This window comes from Acomys minous, assembly GCF_964271855.1.
Source record: "Acomys minous genome assembly, chromosome: 1".
NCBI classification, from domain to species: domain Eukaryota; kingdom Metazoa; phylum Chordata; class Mammalia; order Rodentia; family Muridae; genus Acomys; species Acomys minous.
In genome coordinates, this window is record NC_140483.1 from 21,377,611 (window position 1) to 21,399,279 (window position 21,669).

The 21,669-nt window shown below is 46.1% G+C and overlaps 1 protein-coding gene across 3 annotated transcripts in view; it reads left to right on the forward strand.

Annotated features, from left to right (window-relative positions):
• LOC311603513 (sodium/potassium-transporting ATPase subunit alpha-4) overlaps positions 1 to 21,669 on the forward strand; it is a 40,003-nt gene that overhangs the window by 4,342 nt on the left and 13,992 nt on the right. For all 3 annotated transcript variants that reach the window (XR_014781109.1, XR_014781110.1, XM_084792482.1), the window contains exons 6-19: positions 2,130 to 2,264; positions 2,577 to 2,694; positions 4,835 to 5,103; positions 6,699 to 6,900; positions 7,415 to 7,524; positions 7,717 to 7,851; positions 11,504 to 11,687; positions 11,824 to 11,996; positions 16,274 to 16,410; positions 16,842 to 16,992; positions 17,324 to 17,492; positions 18,881 to 19,035; positions 19,157 to 19,280; positions 20,885 to 21,030. Coding sequence is in view for 1 of the 3 variants with exons in the window: in XM_084792482.1 (XP_084648608.1) it covers positions 2,130 to 2,264; positions 2,577 to 2,694; positions 4,835 to 5,103; positions 6,699 to 6,900; positions 7,415 to 7,524; positions 7,717 to 7,851; positions 11,504 to 11,687; positions 11,824 to 11,996; positions 16,274 to 16,410; positions 16,842 to 16,992; positions 17,324 to 17,492; positions 18,881 to 19,035; positions 19,157 to 19,280; positions 20,885 to 21,030 (2,208 nt within the window). In the remaining 2 variants the exon portion in view is untranslated. The remainder of the gene's footprint in view (positions 1 to 2,129; positions 2,265 to 2,576; positions 2,695 to 4,834; positions 5,104 to 6,698; positions 6,901 to 7,414; positions 7,525 to 7,716; positions 7,852 to 11,503; positions 11,688 to 11,823; positions 11,997 to 16,273; positions 16,411 to 16,841; positions 16,993 to 17,323; positions 17,493 to 18,880; positions 19,036 to 19,156; positions 19,281 to 20,884; positions 21,031 to 21,669) is intronic.

Below are 21,669 nucleotides of genomic sequence, written 5' to 3' on the forward strand. Positions count from 1 at the left end.
ACCAGATTGGCCTGTGGATAAGCCTGTGGTATGTTTCCTCAATTGATGATTGACATGAAAGGTTCCAACTCACTGTGGACAGTGATGGTCTTGGTGCAATAAGAAAGCAGGCTGAGCAAGCCATGAGGATCAAGGCTCTAAGCAGCACTCCTCCGTGGCCTCTGCATCAGCTCCTGTCTCAAGTTTCCTGCCTTGAGTTCCTGAGTACCTTGGATAACAGACTGTGGTGTGGAAAGTTTAAGTGATACAAATCCTTGCCTCCCAACGCTGACTTTGGTTGTGGTGTTCATCACAGCAATAGGAACCTTATGGCTGCTCTTGCCGAGGACCTATCTGGGCTCTGTTCCCATACCCTAATGGTGGCTTAAACCACCCCTAACTCCAGTTTCAAAGAATCCTCACCTCCCTTCTCTTCTGATCTCACAAGCATCAGGCATGGACATGGTGCACATGGATACATGCACACAAAATTAAAATAAATCTTTTTTGATGGGCATGGGGTTGCATGCCTGTAATTCCAACATGCTGGGAAGCCAGAGGCAAGCAGATCTCTGTGAGTTTGAGGCCAACATGGTCTACAAAGTGAGTCCAGGACAGCCAAGGCTAACACAGAGAGACCCTGTCTCGAAAAACCAAAAAATAAAATAAAATAAAAAATTAAAAAATCTTTTTTTTTTTTTTAAGAGAAAGAAGATTACAAAGTTCTTAGAAAACACACACAGAGTGTTTAGAATAAATTGTCATGGTGCCTATCACTTAGAGGCAGAAAAAGTTAGTGGATGAAGATAGGTAAAAGTTGTGTATACTTGTCACGGTTTTTATTACCAAAACTTTTCTGGAATTTAAAATTTATCTTCAAATTGAATGTTTAAAGGTATCTAGAAATAGTATGGCAGCATATTGGAACTCCTAAATACAAGCCTAGAAGCTTTTTTAAAAAGTCTCCAAAATCATACAACAATATTATCATGTTCTAGCCTTGTAGCCTACAATTTTCATCTCCCTTTAATGTCAACATAATTTAAATGTTTCCTTGAATAAGAGTTTTGACTAGGAGCTTGGAGCTTATCAGGTAGCACCAATTGCTTAATATGCCACCCCAAACATGGCTTTTGTCCCAGCTCTATGTCTGGGTGGTCAATGTCTGCTGTGATCGCAACTGACTTCAGCTTCCACTAGGTAAAAATATACAATAACTTTCTTCACTCCTCTGGAGCCTTGGTTGAAATGACTGGGATGCTTGGAGCTCTGGCTTGTTCATGGGACAGAGGGGTTCCCAGGAACAGGGGGGTAAGCCTTAACATGAACAATTTTTCTATTAATTTACTTACTTTACATCCAGATCTGCCATTTCCCATCCCTCCTTTCCTTCAAGCCTTTCCCCCCACCTCCTCTTCCCCCCCTCTCGCTCCCCATCCACTCCTCCTCCCTTTCTCTTCAGAAAAGGAAAGGCTTCCCTTGGGTAGGCCTTTCATATATCAAGTGGCAGTGAGACTAGGTGCATCACATCTCCTGTTGAACCTACACGAGGCAGCCCAGTTAGGGGAAAGGGTTCCAAAGGCAGGCAACACAGTCAGAGACAACCCCTGCTCCCTCTGTTAGGAGCCCCACATGAAGACCAAGCAACACAACTGTAACACATGTGCACAAGGGCCTATGTCAGTCATGTGTAGGCTCTCCGGTTGGTGGTTCAGTCTCTGTGAGACCCTATGGGCCCAGGTGAGTTGATTCTGTGGATTTTCTTGTGGTGTCTTTGACCCCTCTTCTACAGGATTCCCCAAACTCTGCCTGATGTTTGACTGTGGGTCTCTATCTGTACATGAATTTTTTTAAACCTTTGTTTGTACCACATTTGCTAATATCTTATGGGCTAAAAATAAAAAAATGTAAGAAAAAAATTATACGGGCAAGTCTACATTTAGGGACAAAGACATCCCAACCTTTTAATGGAAAGGCCACCAGTCACACTGCAAAGGTACTGCAGGCAGCAATGGCAGAAATATGCAATCTGCCAAGGACCTTTCCAAGGCTATTGTGGATAACACAGATGCAGCAGATAGATGTAAAGGGTGGAAGCAGGATAGGAATGGCAGGAGGCTGTGTAATCACCCTACGTTTTCTTCCTACAGCAAGCTCTAGTAATTCGAGATGGCGAGAAGATGCAAATCAATGTAAAAGATGTGGTTTTGGGAGACCTAGTAGAAGTGAAGGGTGGAGACCAAATTCCTGCTGATATCAGGGTTATCTTTTCACAAGGATGTAAGGTGAGGAGATGTATAAGCTATAGGAGGGAGCCTAAGGTACTGGTTCTAAGGTGTGGTAAAGACCTGGGTTAGTTACAGAAAAAACAAAAACAAAAACAAAAACAAAACAAAACAAAAATGATCTTATTACTCAGAGCCTTGAGAATGGTGATGAGGGCGGTTTGGAAGTGATGCAGTGAGGTCCAGGAGTACCTCCGCTCATCCCTGTATGTTAATGTGATGGCTCTAACAGATAAAGTGATGCTGCCTTCATAAATGAATCTCTCCTTAGTCCTGTGCTTGCCTTTTAACCTGTTCTCCTTCTCATCCCAGGTAGACAATGCCTCCTTGACTGGGGAGTCAGAACCCCAGTCTCGCAGCCCTGACTGTACCCATGACAACCCTCTGGAGACGCGGAACCTCATCTTCTTCTCTACCAACTGTGTAGAAGGTGAATATTGTATCACAGACTCCACACTGTGGCCCCATAGAACTGGCCTGCTCCAGTGTGTGTGTGTGTGTGTGTGTGTGTGTGTGTGCACGCGCACATGTATGCATACCACATGTATTTAGGAACCCAAGGAGCTCTGAAAAGGTGATACCCTTGAACCGCAGTTACAGATGGCTGTGAGCCACTACGTAGGTTCTGGGAACCAAATCCGAGTTGTCCGCAAGAGCATTCACAGCTCTCGATCACTGACTTACCCCTCCAGTCCGTGCTCCTGGACTGTGGCTGGAGGCGATTCTAGAACCAGAGACAGACACACACACAACCCACCCAGCTGCTTCATGCCTCTTGTCTGTGGGAGCTGCGCCTGCTGAGTCACATGTATAATTTCACACTGATTCTTCAGGAAATCCTTTATTCACCTTAATGCAAGAAAGTTTAGTGTCTACTATATATTCAAGCTTGTTCTAGGCTCTTTAGGAGACATTTACTTTCACATCTTTGTGGGTCTTTTGTTTCTTCTTCCTTCTCTCCTCCCTTTCTTCTTCCTCCTCCTCCTCCTCTTGTTCTCCTTCCCCTCCTCCTCCTCCTCCTCCTCCTGCTGCTCCTCCTCTTCTTTAGACCACGTTTCACACTGTAGCACACAGTAACCTAGAACTCACTATGTAGCCCAGGCTGGTCTTGAACTCAGGGCAACCACCTAGCTTCAGTCTCTCAAACACTGGGTTGCTAGGTGTAAAACCCACAGCATCTGAGCTGTGCTTCATCCCGTGTTAAGTATGAGGAAACCAAGCTTCCTTGGGGGGCATAGTACTTTATCTCAGGGAAAACAGCTACTTGTTTAAAAAGTTGACCTTTGTGTCCTGTGCCTTTCTGCTTCTAAAACACAAAAAGCTCTGTCCTTGAGTTTCTTTCCGTGATAATTCTATGACTTGAGTGGTAGGAAGGACAGGCACTGTGGTAAAGCAGAAAGAATGGTTTTCAGCAACCTTGTCTGAAGCTTATGGGTGAACGTCCTGTACTACGTGAGGACAGAGTCAACCATGGTGTCTAAGCTGCCCTTCTGGGCGGGGTGGAGGGCTGGTGGGAAAGGCCCTGGGAAAGCACCGGGAACCAATGTTATGGCTTGTGCTACCCAGCAGAGGTCAGACTAGCTCTAGTCAGAAAAGCAGGGAGGGGGCTCCTCAGGCAGAGCTTCTCAAATACCGACAGAGGACTGGAGAGGTCTTTGTTGAAAGCCAAGAGGAGGAGCCTGCTCTGCAGGCTAAAGCTTGCACCCTTACTTTTTGTCTGTAAAGAATCCTATGTCTTACTGTAGGGATTCCTTATCAGTTCCCCAGAACTCAGTCCAATTTTGACCTTAACTACTGTAAAATAGCATCAGATAGGGGCTCAATCCCATGGGACTCTCACTACTTCGGTCTCCAATCCAAGTAATGGGCTGTCATCCATACTTCAGACAGGTTGACTGTGACCTGGGATTCCCATTACTCCTTCCTTGAGATTCACAGAAGTCAGGGAAGCACTTGGCCTACATTTCCCACTTACTACAGATGGTAGGATACAAGTGAGCAGGCAGATGGGAGACATGCATAAGGGCATGGTATGTGGGCAGGGGTAGGGAGTTTTCTGTCTCCTCAGTGTGCTAGCCTCCAGACACCTCCATATGTTGGCCAGTGTAGAAGCTCTCAAAACCCAGTTGTCTTGGCTTTTTAATGGGTGTTTTCTTACACAGATATGACCGATTATATCATTTGCCATTGGGAATCAACTCAACCTTCAGCCTCTCTTCCCTTCTCAGTGGTTGGGATATAGAGCTGAAAGGACCACCATATAATCACATGGTTGGTTCCCCTTGGCAACTCCCCTATCCTGTGAGTTGCCAACCAAGAGCTGTTCATGAAAACAAAAGGTTATCTTAACATCCTAAGAATTCTATGGAACTTGGAAGGTCTGTGCCCAATGTTCCTATCACTCCAGAAATGATAAAGTGTTAGGGGACAACTCTGATGACAACAGACTCTCATAGCAATACAATCTAAGGATTGTGGAAATCAATGTCAGTAACTGGGGTGGAGATACGGATCCAGGCATTTCTCGCTTTACCACAGTATGATGTTACGGTGTCTTCCTCTCTTCACAGGAACAGCCCGGGGTATTGTGATCGCTACAGGAGACTCTACAGTGATGGGCCGAATTGCTTCCCTGACATCAGGCTTGTCAATGGGCAAGACCCCCATTGCTGCCGAAATTGAACACTTCATTCATCTGATCACATCTGTCGCCATCTTCCTTGGTGTCAGCTTTTTTGCACTCTCACTTATCTTGGGCTATTCCTGGCTGGATGCTGTCATTTTCCTTATTGGCATCATTGTGGCCAATGTGCCTGAAGGGCTTCTGGCCACTGTCACTGTGAGTAAACAAGGTTGGGTGGCCTCTGGGCTAACAAATGACCCTAGAGAAATGAAATCCCTAGTATCTCTTTTGTTGTTACTGAACATCTTCAGTGTATGGTACTCCTGAGATGTATTTAGACATCGAAAGCAATTTAGTTCCCAGCATTACACTGACTTCACTGTGCTTCTGTGACTACTCTCTCTCTCTCCTCGGTGAAAGAGGAAGCAAGATGGAACAGAGGAAAGGAGTGTGTCCAGTCTCAGAGGCATCAGCTGTCAAACTTGGCCAAAGCACTTAAGATCTACAGGCCTAAGTATTCGTTAGTTTTTTTTATGGAAAGATTAATTTGAAATTACAGAATCCTACTGGAAAGGACTTCAAGGCCATTTAAATCCAATCTTTGAGCCAATGCTGAATGTCCCCTATAAAATCCATGAAAGAGAACTGTGGGTTTTTTGGTTTGCTCTAAGATCACTTAGTTCAATTTCATCATATTGAGCAGATTGTGAGTCCCTGTTTCATCCTAGCTTTCTCAACCAAAATCAGTCAATTCCCTGTCAAGTCTGCTTTAGCCCCACCCCCTTTTTATGGTAGCCATCACATCCCCTCAGACTCCCCAGGTAATCCCTCTTTCCCTAACCAGTCCTCCTATGGGTAATGTTCTTAGCTCTTCATCTTACTAATAGCTTGTTTAGGTATGCTCCAGTTTTTTTAAATATTCTTACAATAGAAATGTGAATAACATTTAGGGCATGTTTGGACTAGTTTTAAAACACAGTGACTAGTGCCATAATGTAAATAAATTGTAGTTCCATAATTGGAGTTCTATACTTAGATATCCACAGCATAATAATTTTTTAGTTCTTAAAAACAACCTTTGCAGCTGGGCATGGTGGCGCACACCTGTAATCCTAGCACTCAGAAGGCAGAGGCAGGTGGATCTCTGTGAATTCAAGGCCAGCCTGGTCTACAAAGTGAATCCAGGACAGCCAAGGCTACACAGAGAAACCCTGTCTAGAAAAAAACAAAAACAAACAAACAAAAAAAACCCAAAAAACAAAAAAACCAAACCAAACCAAACCAAACAAAAACAAAAATAAAATCCTTGCATTCAATTTATGATTGACAAAACTTTTCTGGTTTAAATGATTTCTCAAGGGCTTTTTAGTACTGTGACATCTTCCCCAGTGTTCTTGTTCCCTCCTGACCAAACTTTTCTGAAACTACTGGCAAAATGCCCCATTCTTACCTAGCACTATATACCACAATCAAACATTACCCATCTATGTGGTCCTTGGAGAGAGGGAATCTGAGAGAGAGGAATTGGCCCAGGATGGAAAAGAGGCTACTGAATAGAAAATTCTCATCTAGTCCCTGGGGAGGAGCCTGTGCTCTGTAACTGACATTCCGATGAAGGCAGGCCTTGGAAACTCTTGCCATAAAGCGTGTATTTGAAACATTTCCTCTGTATCCTTTATGCCAATCACAGGTGGGGCGTCTGAAGGCTGGTTTGGAATAAAAGGGAATAAAATTGCTTAAATTCCCAAAGCAAAATAATATAAGCAGTCCTCCCCGACCATGCAGTCTTTCCTCTTCTGGTGGCTTTTTAGGTGTGCCTGACGCTGACCGCCAAGCGCATGGCTCGGAAGAACTGCCTGGTGAAGAACCTGGAGGCGGTGGAGACGCTGGGCTCCACATCCACCATCTGCTCGGACAAGACGGGCACGCTCACCCAGAACCGCATGACCGTGGCCCATTTGTGGTTTGACAAGACTATATATGAGGCTGACACCAGTGAGGAGCAGACTACCGGTGAATAGTGGTGTGGGTAGCCAGGAGGAGGAGGAGGAGGATTTGGGGGTAGGGAGTGTTACGAGAGATGACTCCAGACAAACAGGAGAGAATTGGGAAGTAGAGTGAATAGAGGAGGCCGGGCAGCGCTGGCACACACCTGGTCTTGGGGGGGTGGGAAGAACCTCAGTGCAGTATTTGGGTATGAAAATATGAATAAAGCCGGGCGTGGTGGCGCACGCCTTTAATCCCAGCACTCGGGAGGCAGAGGCAGGTGGATCCCTGTGAGTTCGAGGCCAGCCTGGTCTATAAAGTGAGTCCAGGACAGCCAAGGTTACACAGAGAGACTCTGTCTTGAAAAACCAAAAAAAAAAAAAAAAAAAAAAGAATAACCTCCTATTTGTTTGGCCTTCAGTTCCATATGTGCCTGAGAGTGACCTTGAACCTCCAAATTCCCTACTGACCTCTCCCTCAAAGTCTAATCCCTTGGTTTAAACTCTTGTGGGTTTACAGTTCTCCCCTCCTTCTTCCCTAGGGAAAACATTTCCCAAGTCCTCGGACACCTGGTTTTATCTGGCTCAAATCGCTGGCCTCTGTAACCGAGCTTACTTTAAGCCTCATCAGGAATCGGTTCCCATAGCTAAGGTATGGAGTTTACGTGGGAAGAGGGCACCTCCGAGACTAGTACCACTTGCCCTCTCCCAAAAAAAAGTCACTTCTCCGCCCTCAGTGGTTTTGCTAGACACACCTTTCCCTCCCCCCCCTCTGCCTCTCTCCTTGAGAGCACAGGTAAATCCTGGGCTCTGGGACTTACTATATACAAATTCTTCCTTGCAGCGGGTAGCCACAGGGGATGCTTCTGAGTCAGCCCTCCTCAAATTCATCGAGCAGTCTTACAACCCTGTGGAAGAGATGAGACAGAAAAACCCCAAGGTGGCGGAGATCCCCTTCAATTCGACCAACAAGTACCAGGTACAAAGCTGACAAAGGTAGAAGTAGAAGGGAGGGCTGGCACCAGCTAGGCTCCTCAGCTGGGCAGCTACGCCCTTGCCTCCAGCTGGATTTCAAAGCAGGGCAATGGCTCAGGAGAACCACCACGGACCTTTGTGACTACAAGGCACTATGTTTGCTTCACCGTCAACTATCCCCTTTTTCCTCCATGAAGTTCCTAATGCAACAACCATCAGTGAGGCAGTTAGGGGTTGCCAGCACATGTGTCATATTTTTCTTCATTGTTGTTGTTTGTTTTTCAAGACAGGGTGTTTCTCTGTGTAGCCCTGGCTATCCTGAAATTCATTTTAGGCCAGGTTGGCCTCGAAGTCGGAGATCCATCCGCCTCTGCCTCCCCAGTGGTGGGGATTAAAGGCATGAGCCACCATGCCTGCCTTATAGTTTTCATTTTCAAAGGCCAAGTTGATTCATTATCTGGGAAGAAGCAAGTAGGAGAGGGAAAGGCTGAGTAACGGCCGGTGGCACCAACAATAACATCCAGAGAAGCTATGCATGGTGGTTCATGCCTATGACCTCAGCAGCCGGGACGGGGTTGAGGCAGGATTACCCTGAGTTCCGGGTAAGCTTGACCTATGTAGTATGAAACCTTGTCTTAAGGAGAAGGAGGAGGAAGAAGAAAAGGAGAAGGAGGAGGAGGAAGCGGAGGAGGAGAAGGGGAAGGCGGAGGAGGAGGAGAAGAAAGAAGAAGAAGAAGAAGAAGAAGAAGAAGAAGAAGAAGAAGAAGAAGAAGAAGAAGAAGAAGAAGAAAAGAAGCCAAAACAACCTATGGGTGTGGGGGGATGAAAATCTAAGCCAACCTCAAAGGGAAGATTTCAGTAAGAAGCAGAGAACGTGCCACAGCTGGAGCCAACTAGGCCAGTTTTCTCCCGCAATGATTCCTCTGATTCCTTGTGTTTCCATGAGGCATCTGAGAGAGCGAAGCAGGGTTGAGATAAGACTCCTAAGTCAGTTTCCCCTTCTGTCTTCAGACATAACAGAATAACAGGCCATACAACTTTTTAAAGCCCAGTTACTTGTCCTTTCTGATGGAACACTAGAGATTAATAGATCCGTCCACATTTCCTATCTAAACTTGTCTTAGTCACTGTAGTAAACCCAGATCTGCAAATAAGCTGCAAACTTTATTCCCACTTTTTCTGACACTTGGTGGCCTCACTAACCAGACAGGAATTTTGTGGCTTGGCAGAGCATAAGGCCTTTGGATGAATTAGGAACTCTCCCCTCCATGTGGTTAAAAATAAAAGTCAAACATATTCATGACATTGTTGGAATGTAACCATGTTCCCCCCCAAATTACCATATGAGTGCCTCTGAGCTACCGAACATCATTCAAGGGGCAGAACTGGTCTCTGTGGTACATGGTGTGTGACAGACAAGCCCACTGGAATTGGCTTCCAGCAGGCGCTAGCTCTGACAGGCTTTGAGTAAACTGCTATAATTAGCTTGCTCCAAGGGCAGAGGCGCCAGTCTTTGAAAGGAATGTGTCTTACTTAGCCTGTCAGTCTCTTGCCATCTCTGAAGAGGAAATCAAATAGACTGTAGTCTGTGCATTTCTGACATCTCTCTCTATCTTCTTTATATAATTTTAAAAATATTTTTATTTTATGTGCATTGGTGTTTTGCTGTATGTCTGTGTTGAGATCCCTAGGAACTAGCATTACAGACAGTTGTGGGCTGTCATGTGGGTGCTGGGAATTGAACTCGGGTCCTCTGGAAGAGAAGCCAGTGCTCTTAACTGCTGAGCTATCCCCCAGCCCCTCTTTATTTAATCTTTTAAAAACAAACAAACAAACAAACAAACAGGGTCTCACTGTGTAGCCCTGGCTGCCCTGGAACTCACTGTGTAGACCAGACTAGCCTCTGTTTCCTGAGTGCTGGGATGAAGGGCATGCACCCGCAACCACTCTGCTCTTTATATAATCTTAACAACAAAGAAATTATTTTTGTCCAGGTATGGTGGTATATGCCTTTCATCCCAGCACTCAGGAGGCAGAGCCTTGTGGATCTCTGCAAGTTTGAGGCCAGCCTGGTCTACATAGTAAGTTCCAGGGCAGCCAGGGCTACATAATAAGGCCCAGCCAAACAAACAAACAACAATAAACCCCACCTATCTCTTTTGCCTTTCTTTTCTTTGCCTTTCTTTTCTTTCTTTTCCTTTTTTTAAATCTTTGAGACAGTATCTCCTCTACATAGCCTGGACTTCTTGAACTCACTGACTTCTGCCTCTGCTGCTTGAGTGCTAGAATTAAAATCATCTGCCACCAGCACCGGCCGAAACATTTCTTTCTTTTGGGGAAGGGAGTTGTCATAGATTCCACGTATCAGGCACAGGACAGACTGTAGACACAGGTCCACTCCTTCTACCGTCGGGTCAGGGATCAAATTCAAGTCTTTAGGTTTGGCCTCAAACACCTGTTCTGCTGAGCCATCTTGTAAGCCCTAGCTGTAACCTTCTACCAAGGCTTTTATTCTCTGTGACCAAGCCAGTAGTGTCAGGACCTCTGTGTTTACCTGAGCCTTTTATTCACTCAACAAATACTCACTGAGCCCTGAGACAATTGAGCTTTGTTAATCCTACAGCTTCCGCCTTTAAACCAGGTTCTTCCTTTTAACCACTTAGGCGTATCTTGGACACAACTGATCATTTTCTAACAAATCAGTTGTGACGGCATTTTACGGGCCAGTGGCTCACCCCACTCGACATCCGGGAAGTGCAGTCTGGCCGCCTCCTGTGTTCCCACAGTTTCTTTCAGTTTGCTGGTTCTGTCTCCAGCAGTGGTCATAGCAGGCAGTTCCTATAAGTGAAAAGAGGAACTCTACAGGGTGCCTTTTCATAGATCAGACATCCAAGGGAACAGCAAAACCCCCAGCCATATGAGTGTTCCCTTTGCTCGCTGTAGACTCTGCAGATTCTTTTCACAAACACACACCTTACCCTCCCTGTCAGGCACCAACCCATAGGCAGGGTTTCCCAGAGGCATCTCCTGCCTCTTAAGAGAGTGGCTTCAGGGAGGAAATTATTTAGAATCTGTGTTTCGGTTTCACAGTTTGGGTTTTTTGGGTCTTGGTTTTGGTTTACAGCTCTCATAAAAACCTAATAAAGGGGCCTGGAAAGATGTCTCAGAGGTTAAGAGCACTGGCTGCTCTGTCAGAAGGACTTGGGTTCAATTCCCAGCAACCCCACGACAGCTCAAAACTGGGTACAATCCAACACTCTCCAAGTGACCTGATACCCTCACACAGACATATATACAGGCAAAACACCAAAGCACAGAAAATAAAAGTCAATAAATCGTTAAAAATGATAAAGCAGGCAAGACAAGATTTTTAAAAAACTCTTTATGGAAGGAACTAAAGTTTTGCAGGATCGAGTGGACTTAGCTGAGCACTAAGCAAATAAAATATTGATACTGGCTCTTGAACGTCTTAAACATCTTCGAGCTCATATGAGCCATCCAATCAGAGTCTGATCTGGCCTAATAGAGGATGGTGTGAGATTGCCAGTCTCTTACTTAACCTTCAAAAACTTTCCCCAGATTTTTTCATTTGTTTGTGTTTGGCCCACCCTCCTACCCTCCGCAGCCGGCTCTATCACCACATCGTCTTTTTCTAGATGTCCATCCACCTTCTGGAAGACAACTCCCACATGCTGCTGATGAAGGGTGCTCCTGAGAGGATCCTGGATTTCTGCTCCAGTTTTATGCTGAACGGTCAGGAGTACCCCATGGACAAGGAAATGAGGACAGACTTCCAAAACGCCTACTTAGAACTGGGAGGCATGGGAGAGCGTGTGCTGGGTGAGGAGCTGACAGAGAGCTTTGAAAGAATATGACATCAAGACGGGCATTTGCGAGAGGAAGAGTTGAGGGTATTGGGGTGTGTGTGGTGGGGGACACGTATGGGATGACTGCTGAACCCTTCATCTCTCTCTAGGATTCTGCTTCTTGAACCTACCCAGCAACTTCTCGAAGGGATTCCAATTTAATACAGATAAATTAAACTTCCCCATGGAGAACCTGTGCTTCACCGGCCTCATATCCATGATTGACCCTCCTCGAACTGCCGTGCCGGATGCTGTGGGCAAATGTCGAAGTGCAGGGATTAAGGTAAGTTCCCGCCTCCCCAAAAGTCTCCCATTTGTCACAACTTGAGGCAGCTGGTAGAAAGCCCAGCGCCAGTGCCTGGTCATCTTAGTCTAATGGATCGCTGCCTCCTTGAGTTTATGGTATCTACTCTTTGGAGATGTTGAAAGGAAGTTTCTTCTGGAAGCCTATCTCACATTGATTGTTGGAATCACCAGGAAAGCTTGAAAAGTCAGCTGTCTAAGCTAAACCCCCAGACCCCAGACTGGCCTCAGAGTTTCTGGAAATTGTGATGAGGACACGTGTTTGAAATCACTGTCAAGCACACAGCTTCTTCAGCCAATGTGTGAATGCTTTTTCTGTGTTTCTGTCTGTCTCTCTGTATGCATGTGTCTCTCTCTCTCCTTTCTTCTCCTGTCTTAATTCAGTAGATCTAGGGCCCCGGGAGGTTGCACATTTTGAACAAGCTCCTAAACCATGTTACAGCTGCCCTGTTAATCCAGGAGGGGTTAATCCTGGGACAGGGCATGGTACTATGAGGCTAATGCCTGCAGGCAGGAGCAGACAATGAGCCCTAGAGAGCTGGAGCGCTCTCCATGGGTCTGACTTGCAGTGCACAGCTGCAGTAGCAGGCATAAACCTGCAACCCTCAGAGAAAAACTGGAGACTAACAGCGAAACGCCATTGTTGAGCAAACCCCGAGGTGCGAAGTCTCCAATGGCGTAGGCCTTGAACAACACAGGAAGGCAGCAATGGGATTGTGTCCCAGTTCCAAGATCCTGCCTATTCACGCTTATAGGTCAAAGACCCAGATCCTTTTTTTTTTTTTTTTTTTTTTTAATGCTGATTGGGCGATTGTGTTAGTGTGTGTACATATGTGAGTGTGTGTACACACAGGCCACGCTGCACAGCTGTTGTTTGGGAGAACAGTCTTTGGAAGTCAATTCTTTCTCCCCCACCTTGTGGGCTTCAGGGTTTGAATTCGGGTTGTCAGGCTTGTTCAGCAAGTACTTTCACCGAGCCATTTCACTGGCCCAAGACTCACATCTTCTTTTGTTTGTTTGTTTTTCTTTTGTTTTTGGTTTTGTTTTTGTTTTTCAAGACAGGGTTTCTCTGTGTAGCCTTGGCTGTCCTGGACTCACTTTGTAGACCAGGCTGGCCTTGAACTCACAGAGATCCACCTGGCTCTGCCTCCCAAGTGCTGGGATTACAGGCGTGTGCCACCGCGCCCGGCCAAGATTCACATCTTAACAGATTAGACATTGACACTTTCTGCTCATACACTGTATTCTCGATCTCATCTGCATCCTCTAGACTTGGGAGGAGGTAGCTAGAGTGGAGGAGGTGGAGTCACTTGGGGGTGGAGATTGGGAGGTAAGTGCTCCCAGTTGGAGCTGCTCTTATATTAGGCCTGTAGCTGCTGGCAATTTGTCTGAGTCCCCAGGAACAACGTTTAGTTAAATAGTGGTTCACTGGAGTGGAAACTAAAGAAATGATGTGGGAGATTATGGCGAATCAAATTTTTAATCACCACCTTATAAACTCTGTGAGGCAGTGAGTTCTTTGTGGGGATGGCATTATTACAGAACATCTCCATAGAATAACCAGTGTCGTTTTCCCGAAGTGCTGTGAGCTACCATCCCATATCATGGGAGAAGGCGTTCCTCTGTGTTTTCTGAGCTTTGAGGTAGACTATTAGAGTGAGAAACAGCATTGTCAATGGAGTCGGCGATGCATCGCACCTGGGGACTTGTGGATCTCTTTGGCAAGAAGAGAGCCATAAGTGTGTGCCAACAGGTAGGGAGGCCCAAATAGGGACCAAAGAAGTAATAGGGATCTGGGTGCCTACCAGGTCAGGGTATCACCACAGCCCAAGGCGAAAGCCAGCTCCTTATGGTTGGTGAGGCCTTGGAGGGGCTGGCCCTGAGCTAGGAGGCCCCAGTGCTTGCTGAGCAGCTCTTGTTCTGGACCTCTTTATGGGTCTCCCTACAACTGGGTGCCTCCTCCTGGACCCTAACCTGATGGAAAGCTGGCAGGCTCAGTTGAGGAATTGTGAGTCATTCCATCCCCTGGGAGGGAAGAATAAGACAGACAGAGTGGCATCATCTTTCAAAATGTACAAAACGTAATAGGCCCGTGGGGGCTTGTTCTGCTTCAGAGCCACCCTCCCCCGACCAAAGTGGTGGTGACGCACAGCTGATGACTGTTACAGATGACTGAATAAAGGAAGGCATATAATTGTTGCGTGGCCCCAAAGCCTTTTACCAGAAAATGACTGGTGGGCTGAGCAGATAGCCATATGCCCATGACTTTGAAATACACGTGATTTTTTAAAAACATTAGAAAATACTTCCATTGTATTTCAATAAGATTTTAGCGGAATGAAGGTAGCAGGTGCATTATAACCCTTGTTCTCTCTACAAAGAAGGCAGGCCTTGAAAGCTGTCCTTGGGGATATGGCCTCCTTACTAACGTTTGAAAGTGTCTTTCAGATGGTCTGACCTGGGAGAAGAGGGTAGAAGGGAACACAAGGGTGGTGGGTACAACTGTGTGAGAACACAAGAAGCTTAGGCGGCCGCACCACATTGGAATTTAGTACCTTTAGGGGGTGTTCTTGGTAGAATTACACTTCCGTTATATGCATGCATCTCAGACATGAGACAAAAGTATCTTCATTCTTACTAAAATTTTAGTGATAAATACAATGGGAGTATTTTTTAATTTTTTTAAATCACATTTATTTCAAAGTCATGGGCATACAGCTACCTGCTCTGTCCTCAAATCATTGCCTTGTATATGAATGCTTAATAAAATTGAGTCTAGCCAGGCATGGTGGCGCGCGCCTTTAATCCCAGCACTTGGGAACTTGGGAACTCACAGGTGGATCCCTGTGAGTTCGAGGCCAGCCTGGTCTACAAAGTGAGCCTAGGACACCAGGGGCTGCACAGAAAAATTCTGTCTCAAAACAAACAAACAAAAAAAGTGTCTAAAGAACTCACTCTTGGAATAGTTAGTGTTGTATTTTTTTTTTTCTCTGACTTGGCATGGAGGTTTCCACCTCCATGGTAGCTGAAGCCACTCTACACAACAGTCTGTATAATGGTCAGACATGGTGAGTGAGTAGGAAATCATGAGAATGACAGCCTCGTGGGGCAGGTCCCAAGGCCACCAGGGATGAGCCACGGGGAAGTTTTCATTGATCTGGAACCCAGAATCACACGGCTTCGGGATCAGTTTCAACCACACGTAGAAGATAGCCCTCTTAGAGATCCTAGCCATCAGGCAGCCACGGACTGAGCTCCTGAGGATCCACTGTCCTGAGACTAGACTGAACAATCAACATCAGTGGCTTGGGGGTACCAGCTCAGTGCAGTTTCAGTAACTACAGCTTAGTTAGCACTTTGCTGTCTTCTCCCATCAAGTCAGGTGTGCTAGCTTTGTGGAGTGGTGGGAGTTTGTGAAACTCTATAGTTGGTTCTTTGAGGAAAGCCACTTCAGCAAATAGACCCTTTCTCCTGAAAGCAGTGAAAAAAATTGTCATTGTCTGATGCTTTACTTATCCCTCCTAGCAGAGTTTAAAAATGTGTATGATGCTTAGAGGACAGCTGGGAACCTTGAGAAGGAGCTCCCGGGGACCCATCGTCCCTTCAACCCATCATGCCATAATTATTTGTCGATGGCTTGTTAAGTGCAGGACGTTGTAGTGGGGCAAAGTGCATATGACTCTCGCCTTCACAAAGCTCTCGTTCCATGAGGAAGAGAGCACCACACAGACAAGTGCTAAGTGTAGCACATCGAAAGAACAGAATGTTATGAAAGTGTAGCGTGCAAGAGCCTCATCTTTAGGTAGAAATGAGATACACTGAGCTTCCAGGTTGAAAATGCGGACTAGGGAAGACAAGGGGCAGACTAAGGCTCTATATGCTGCACTGGACCTTGATAAAGTTTTGTTAGGTGACATATTAATCTAGACATTCCCTCATAATATTTGGTATATATTTCTGTGTTGTTGCTTAAAGTCACACCTAGCTTCTAGAACAAATTGAATGAAATTCTGGATTTTGCAATATTTTCAAATGACTGGCTTCTGCCCTGGGCAGCATAGAGCCTGAAGTGTCTCTGTCACATTGGCTGCCATCCCCACCTCCCGCCAAGGACTGAAGCCACAGCAGCACCGCTCTTGACCTGTAGGAGTTGTCCTTGGATTGAGCAATTATTGGGGGTAGGGTGGGGGTGGGGGGGTAAAGGTTCCAGAGCTTATTTAAAACACTCTCCTTTTCTCTTCCCCTCCCCCAACCCAGGTGATCATGGTGACAGGGGATCACCCCATCACAGCCAAAGCCATTGCCAAAAGTGTGGGCATCATTTCTGAAGGCAACGAGACAGCAGAGGAGATTGCTGCCCGTCTTCATATCCCTGTCAATCAAGTCAATACCAAGTGAGACCCCTAACATTTTACCCCTCCATCCTCAGCCTGTTTTTTGTTGTTGTTGCTGTTGTTGTTTTGTTTGTTTGTTTGTTTGTTTGTTTGTTTTTTACCCCAAAACCACTTCGGAAAGTTCCTGGGGTCTCCTGCAACATGTAGGATTGTGGCACTTACACTCTAGCAAGTGAAATAAAGCAGAAATAACTAAGTTATTAGATCACTGAGTTTTCAGAGGAAATAGGAAAAGAGATAGAGCCAAAAAAGGGAGGAGTGGTTGACAAAGATAGACAAGGGTGGGATGAGTCAATCTGAGGACGGTACACACTGAGAACAAGGAAACTGGGTGGGAAGGACACCAGAACTTAAGAGTTTAGTAGAAAACACTGGGACCCAAGGCAAGCCCTCAGCACTTGGACCTAGCCTTTGGAAACTCCTTCCCTTAGGTCTGCTACTGCCATTGTAGTGCATGGCTCAGAGCTGAAAGACATGAGCTCAGAACAGCTGGACCAAATTCTCAAGTCCTACAAGGAGATAGTGTTTGCTCGGACCTCCCCCCAGCAGAAGCTCATCATTGTGGAGGGGTGTCAGAGACTGGTAAGGGAGCCAAGGGGCCCCCCCTCTCACCCCCCGCGTGGAGCCTGGCAGAGTCCAGCCACAAACCCAGGAGGGGAGCATGAGGGATGGGGAGAAGGGTGTTGGAGGGAACCCCATCTTGAACCTCATCGACAGCCTTCAGTTTAGAAGCTCTCTGAGAGCTTAAATAGCTCAGGGGAACAGAAGATGTGGCTGAGCATCAAACATGACTGCATGAAGAAATGAGATGCTGGACTCAAATTGATCTTTGGGGACTGATGCTGAATCTAACATAAGTATTCCAACACCCGCCCCTTCCCCCCCTCCCCCGCCCTTGTCTGGATTTCCCCAGGGAGCCATTGTGGCGGTGACTGGTGACGGGGTGAACGACTCCCCCGCGCTGAAGAAGGCTGACATCGGCATCGCCATGGGCATCACTGGCTCTGATGTCTCTAAGCAGGCAGCCGACATGATCCTTCTCGACGACAACTTTGCCTCCATCGTGACAGGAGTGGAAGAGGGTGAGGAGACAGGATACCCAATAGTGGGACTTGATCCTTGGAGTGGGGCTTAGTGTACATTACCTTCATTGCCTCTGGCCACCAGCCAACCTCCTGAATGCTGTAAGGACTGCAAGAAGTCACAAGACAAAATCTTGAAGAACATATACTTGCTTAAGTCCCGGCACCACATAAAGTACCTATTATCCCAGCACTCCAAAGATGAAAGTAGGAAGGTCAGGAGTTGAAGGTCATTGTTCGCTAGATAGCAATTTTGAGGCCTTCCTGTGTGACACAAGAGCCTTTATATTAAAAAATAATAATAATCAGCTACTACTTAAGTGTGTTCTTTTTAAAGATGAAGTTGGACAGTTGTCCAGATTTGCCAGGGAGACCGGAGCTCTGGTACCACCACATTATGCCTTCTTTATGGTCTCACGGATGCAAGTGTATGCACCTCAAGTTTTCAGAGGGAGCCATAGGCTCAGGAACTTGATGCTTTTGTCGTCAGCAGGGCCCCACAGGAACTTGTTGCCTGAACAATGAGGACGTGTTAAGACCAATTGGAGGTTATCTGCAAATTAATTGCATGAACTCAATTACCTTCATCCGTGAGAATCCTAAAGAGACTGCCTGCTGGAACAGGAGAACCCCATAGGGCAAATGCCTGGCTCCCTAATTTCTGTCTCACTAAAACACACCGATCCATCTTTATTGAAATATAGACTGAATATGAGAGTTTGCACAGTGTGTTTAATTTCAATAAACTCTTCTGAGCACCATTTGCAAGAAAGCTGTCCCTGACACAAGAGACAAAAGACACAAATTCCTGCCCACAAACTGCTTATTTGTAGTGTAGAGAGACAGACAAGGAACACGGCAAATTTCATAGTGTGTTAAAGCAGCAGGAAAAAAAAAATAATAAAGCAGGGAGTGAAGGGGAAGAAATGGCCTCTGGCCGGGTAGCCACAACAGGGCGCAGCGGTCTTGCAAGGCACGGGATGTGGCACTCAGAGGGAAAGGGGAGAAGCAAGGTCACAAGCAAAGCAGAAAAAAAAAAAATCAGATTCTAACCCAAGCTTGGGTTCTTTCCACTCAGCCTTAATCTTGCAAAGACTTTAATACTGGTATTTTCAGACACCTCCAGGATTAACTCTGTCTAGTTTTCAGAGATCAGGTGACACCAGGCGTGCTGAGTTCAAGAACGAAGAGTACAAAGTGTGGCCATGACTAGTAAATCGTGCCTTTACTTGATAGTCACACAAACATGGACCCCGCTCCATTCCTTGTCTCCAAGGTCTAGGACTCCCCAACATTTTCACGGACCACTCACTCCTTTCTAGCAGTCTCTCTGCCCAGGAGGTGTATCATTTGGTTGTTTCTCACAGAAGTCTGGCCATCCTCTCCAGGTCGCCTCATCTTTGACAACCTGAAGAAGTCCATTGCGTACACCCTGACCAGCAACATCCCTGAGATCACGCCTTTCCTGCTGTTCATCGTCTTAAGTATACCCTTGCCTCTGGGTACCATCACCATTCTCTGCATTGACCTGGGCACTGACATGGTGAGCACCAGGCCTCACTTTGAGAATTCCTAAGACCTATCAAGGGCAGGGAAAAGTCTTGTCACACGAGGGGACAGGGCTAGAGTTTCTTAACCTGTCATTCCCATTGTCCACCCTCCAGGTCCCTGCCATCTCCTTGGCTTATGAGAGCCCTGAAAGTGACATCATGAAGAGGCTTCCACGGAACCCCAAAACTGACAATCTCGTGAACCACCGTCTCATTGGCATAGCCTATGGGCAGATCGGTGAGCCCAAAGAAGTGAGGGGTGAATGGGGAATGAGGGGTGTCTTGGCTGGCCATTCAGATACCTCTGTTTAGAGGTCAGGGAGACAGTTTCTCAACAACGAGCTATGCTTGGTCCTGAGACCACAAAGAACTGTTTATCTCCAATCTGCCCTTAAAGACCAAGTAGTAAAGGGGCTGGAGTGATGGCTCAGGGGTTAAGAGCACTGGCTGGTCTTCCAGAGGAACTGGGTTCAATTCCGAGCACCCACAGCAGCTCACAGCTGTCTGTAGCTCCAGTTCCAGGGGACTCGACACTCTCACACAGACATATATTCAGGCAAAACACCAATGCACATTTAAAAAAAAATAGTAAAGGAAAATACCTGCTAAAATGGTAGCACACCTCTCCACATGGGAAGCAAAGGGTAAAAAGAGAGCACGCTACAGGAACACAAAATGTGCTAACTCACCAGTTTTGAGGATACAGAGCTTTTATGGAGGAAATAACTTAAACTTGAGGCTAAGGCTTTGATTAGTAAATAGGTAGCCAAGTATGCTGGACCCGCAGAGAAAGGAAATTCACAAAGCGTGGTTAGTGAAGAGTAAACTGTTTTGGTGCTGTTTGGTCTTGCTAAGGAAGTGGTGGAAAATCCGGCTGGAGACACAAGTACTACTTACACTGGGATAAACCTTGACAACCAGGTAACTCCTGTCCTTAACCAGCTCAGTACAATGGATTGTTATAGATAAAGATGGACCAGGAAGGGATTGAAGAAATCATCTGGGAGGAACCGTGTCTAAAGAGCAGTGGCTTAGGAGTCAGACCTGTTTGAAACTAATTCATTGCTCACTGTCTCTATGGCCCAGAGGATAACCGAGTCATGTGTCTGGATTTTTCTCACTTAGGATGATAGTTCAGAATTAGGAGGAGTTATATCCGCAAGAACATACACAGTGCAAATCTATAACTAGCAGGCACATTTTACTATTATAGCCATTGCTGTTTTTCAGCTGTCACTCAGTAGGGAAAGAGTGAATTGCTACCGAAGTCCTTTCTTGTTTTCAAATTGAGTCAAGGGCTGGAGAGGTGGCCTGGTGGCCAGGAGTACATCCTGTCTTGCCGAGGACCCAACTTCAATTCCCAGTTCCTGCTACCTGTAACTCCACCGCCAGCAGATCTGAAAGCTTTCTTCTGACCTCTATAGGCACTAGGTCTATGCAGATACTTGCTCCCTCCCCCTGACACATACACGCGATTAAAAATTTAAAATATGTTAAAAAAAAAAAAAAGATAATGTGATTCAAAGATTGACCCTAACTGGACCAAAGCAAGACTAAAATCCAGCAGGGCAAACTCCAAATCCTATAGCTCTATGTTTGATGTCAGAGGGCCTAAACAGCTCTGCTCTGAAGGCTTAGAGTTCAGAAACAAATGTCAGGGATTTGGAACCAAGTCTCTCAGAGATGGCAAGATCAGACCACTGGTGACAAGAACTTTAATCACTATGCAGATACACGCTAACCCAGCTAGAAGCCAGTCCAGCCCCACCACTGCTATGGTCTTCCATTTGGGGCCATTCTCTGAACGGACTCTGCTCCCCTATCTCTGTCGCTCTGTCACAGGCATGATACAGGCCCTGGCTGGATTTTTCACCTATTTTGTGATCCTGGCGGAGAACGGTTTTAGGCCTTTTGATCTGCTGGGTGTCCGTCTACACTGGGATGATGGAAACATAAATGACCTGGAAGACAGCTACGGACAGGAGTGGGTAAGTAGAAAGCGTAGCATCTGAGTAGTAACTGATTAGACTGAGGCGGCAGCAACCCAAGTGTGATGGAACAATCCCAGCCCCTCCCCCACCCCCCAGGAAGCTGAGGAGGGAGCACCACAAATTGGAGGCCAGCTTAGGCAACATAGTGAGTTCCAGGTCAGCCTAGGCTGTATGCTGTGAGACCTCGTCTCGAAATATGTGTTGAACTCCTAGTTGATGAAAAGACAGCTTTTACACACGTGTGGCAGAAGTCCACGTCCCCATGCTCCAGTAGCCAGTGAAGCCCAATAGTCTCACTGTTCACCATACCGACATCTTCCCAACCCCCAACTCAAGCGCCTTACTCTTCTCTGCAGTCGAGAGGTGCACGACTTATTTATAATAGAGCAAATCTAATTAAAAATAAATTTACATAACAAGAACTTCTTGTACACCTTGAAGACATTATGAAGATTTTTTTAAAATGGCTTGGAAACAGTTACCCGGCTTTCATATCTATTACAGAGCTGCCTGACCAGGAAGTATACTACTTACAGTTAAAGTAAGACTATTTCCTTGCCTTTCATATTAGTTACTTTTCTATTGCTGTGATGAAACACCACAAACAAGGCAACTTGTGAAAAAGTTTATTCTGGG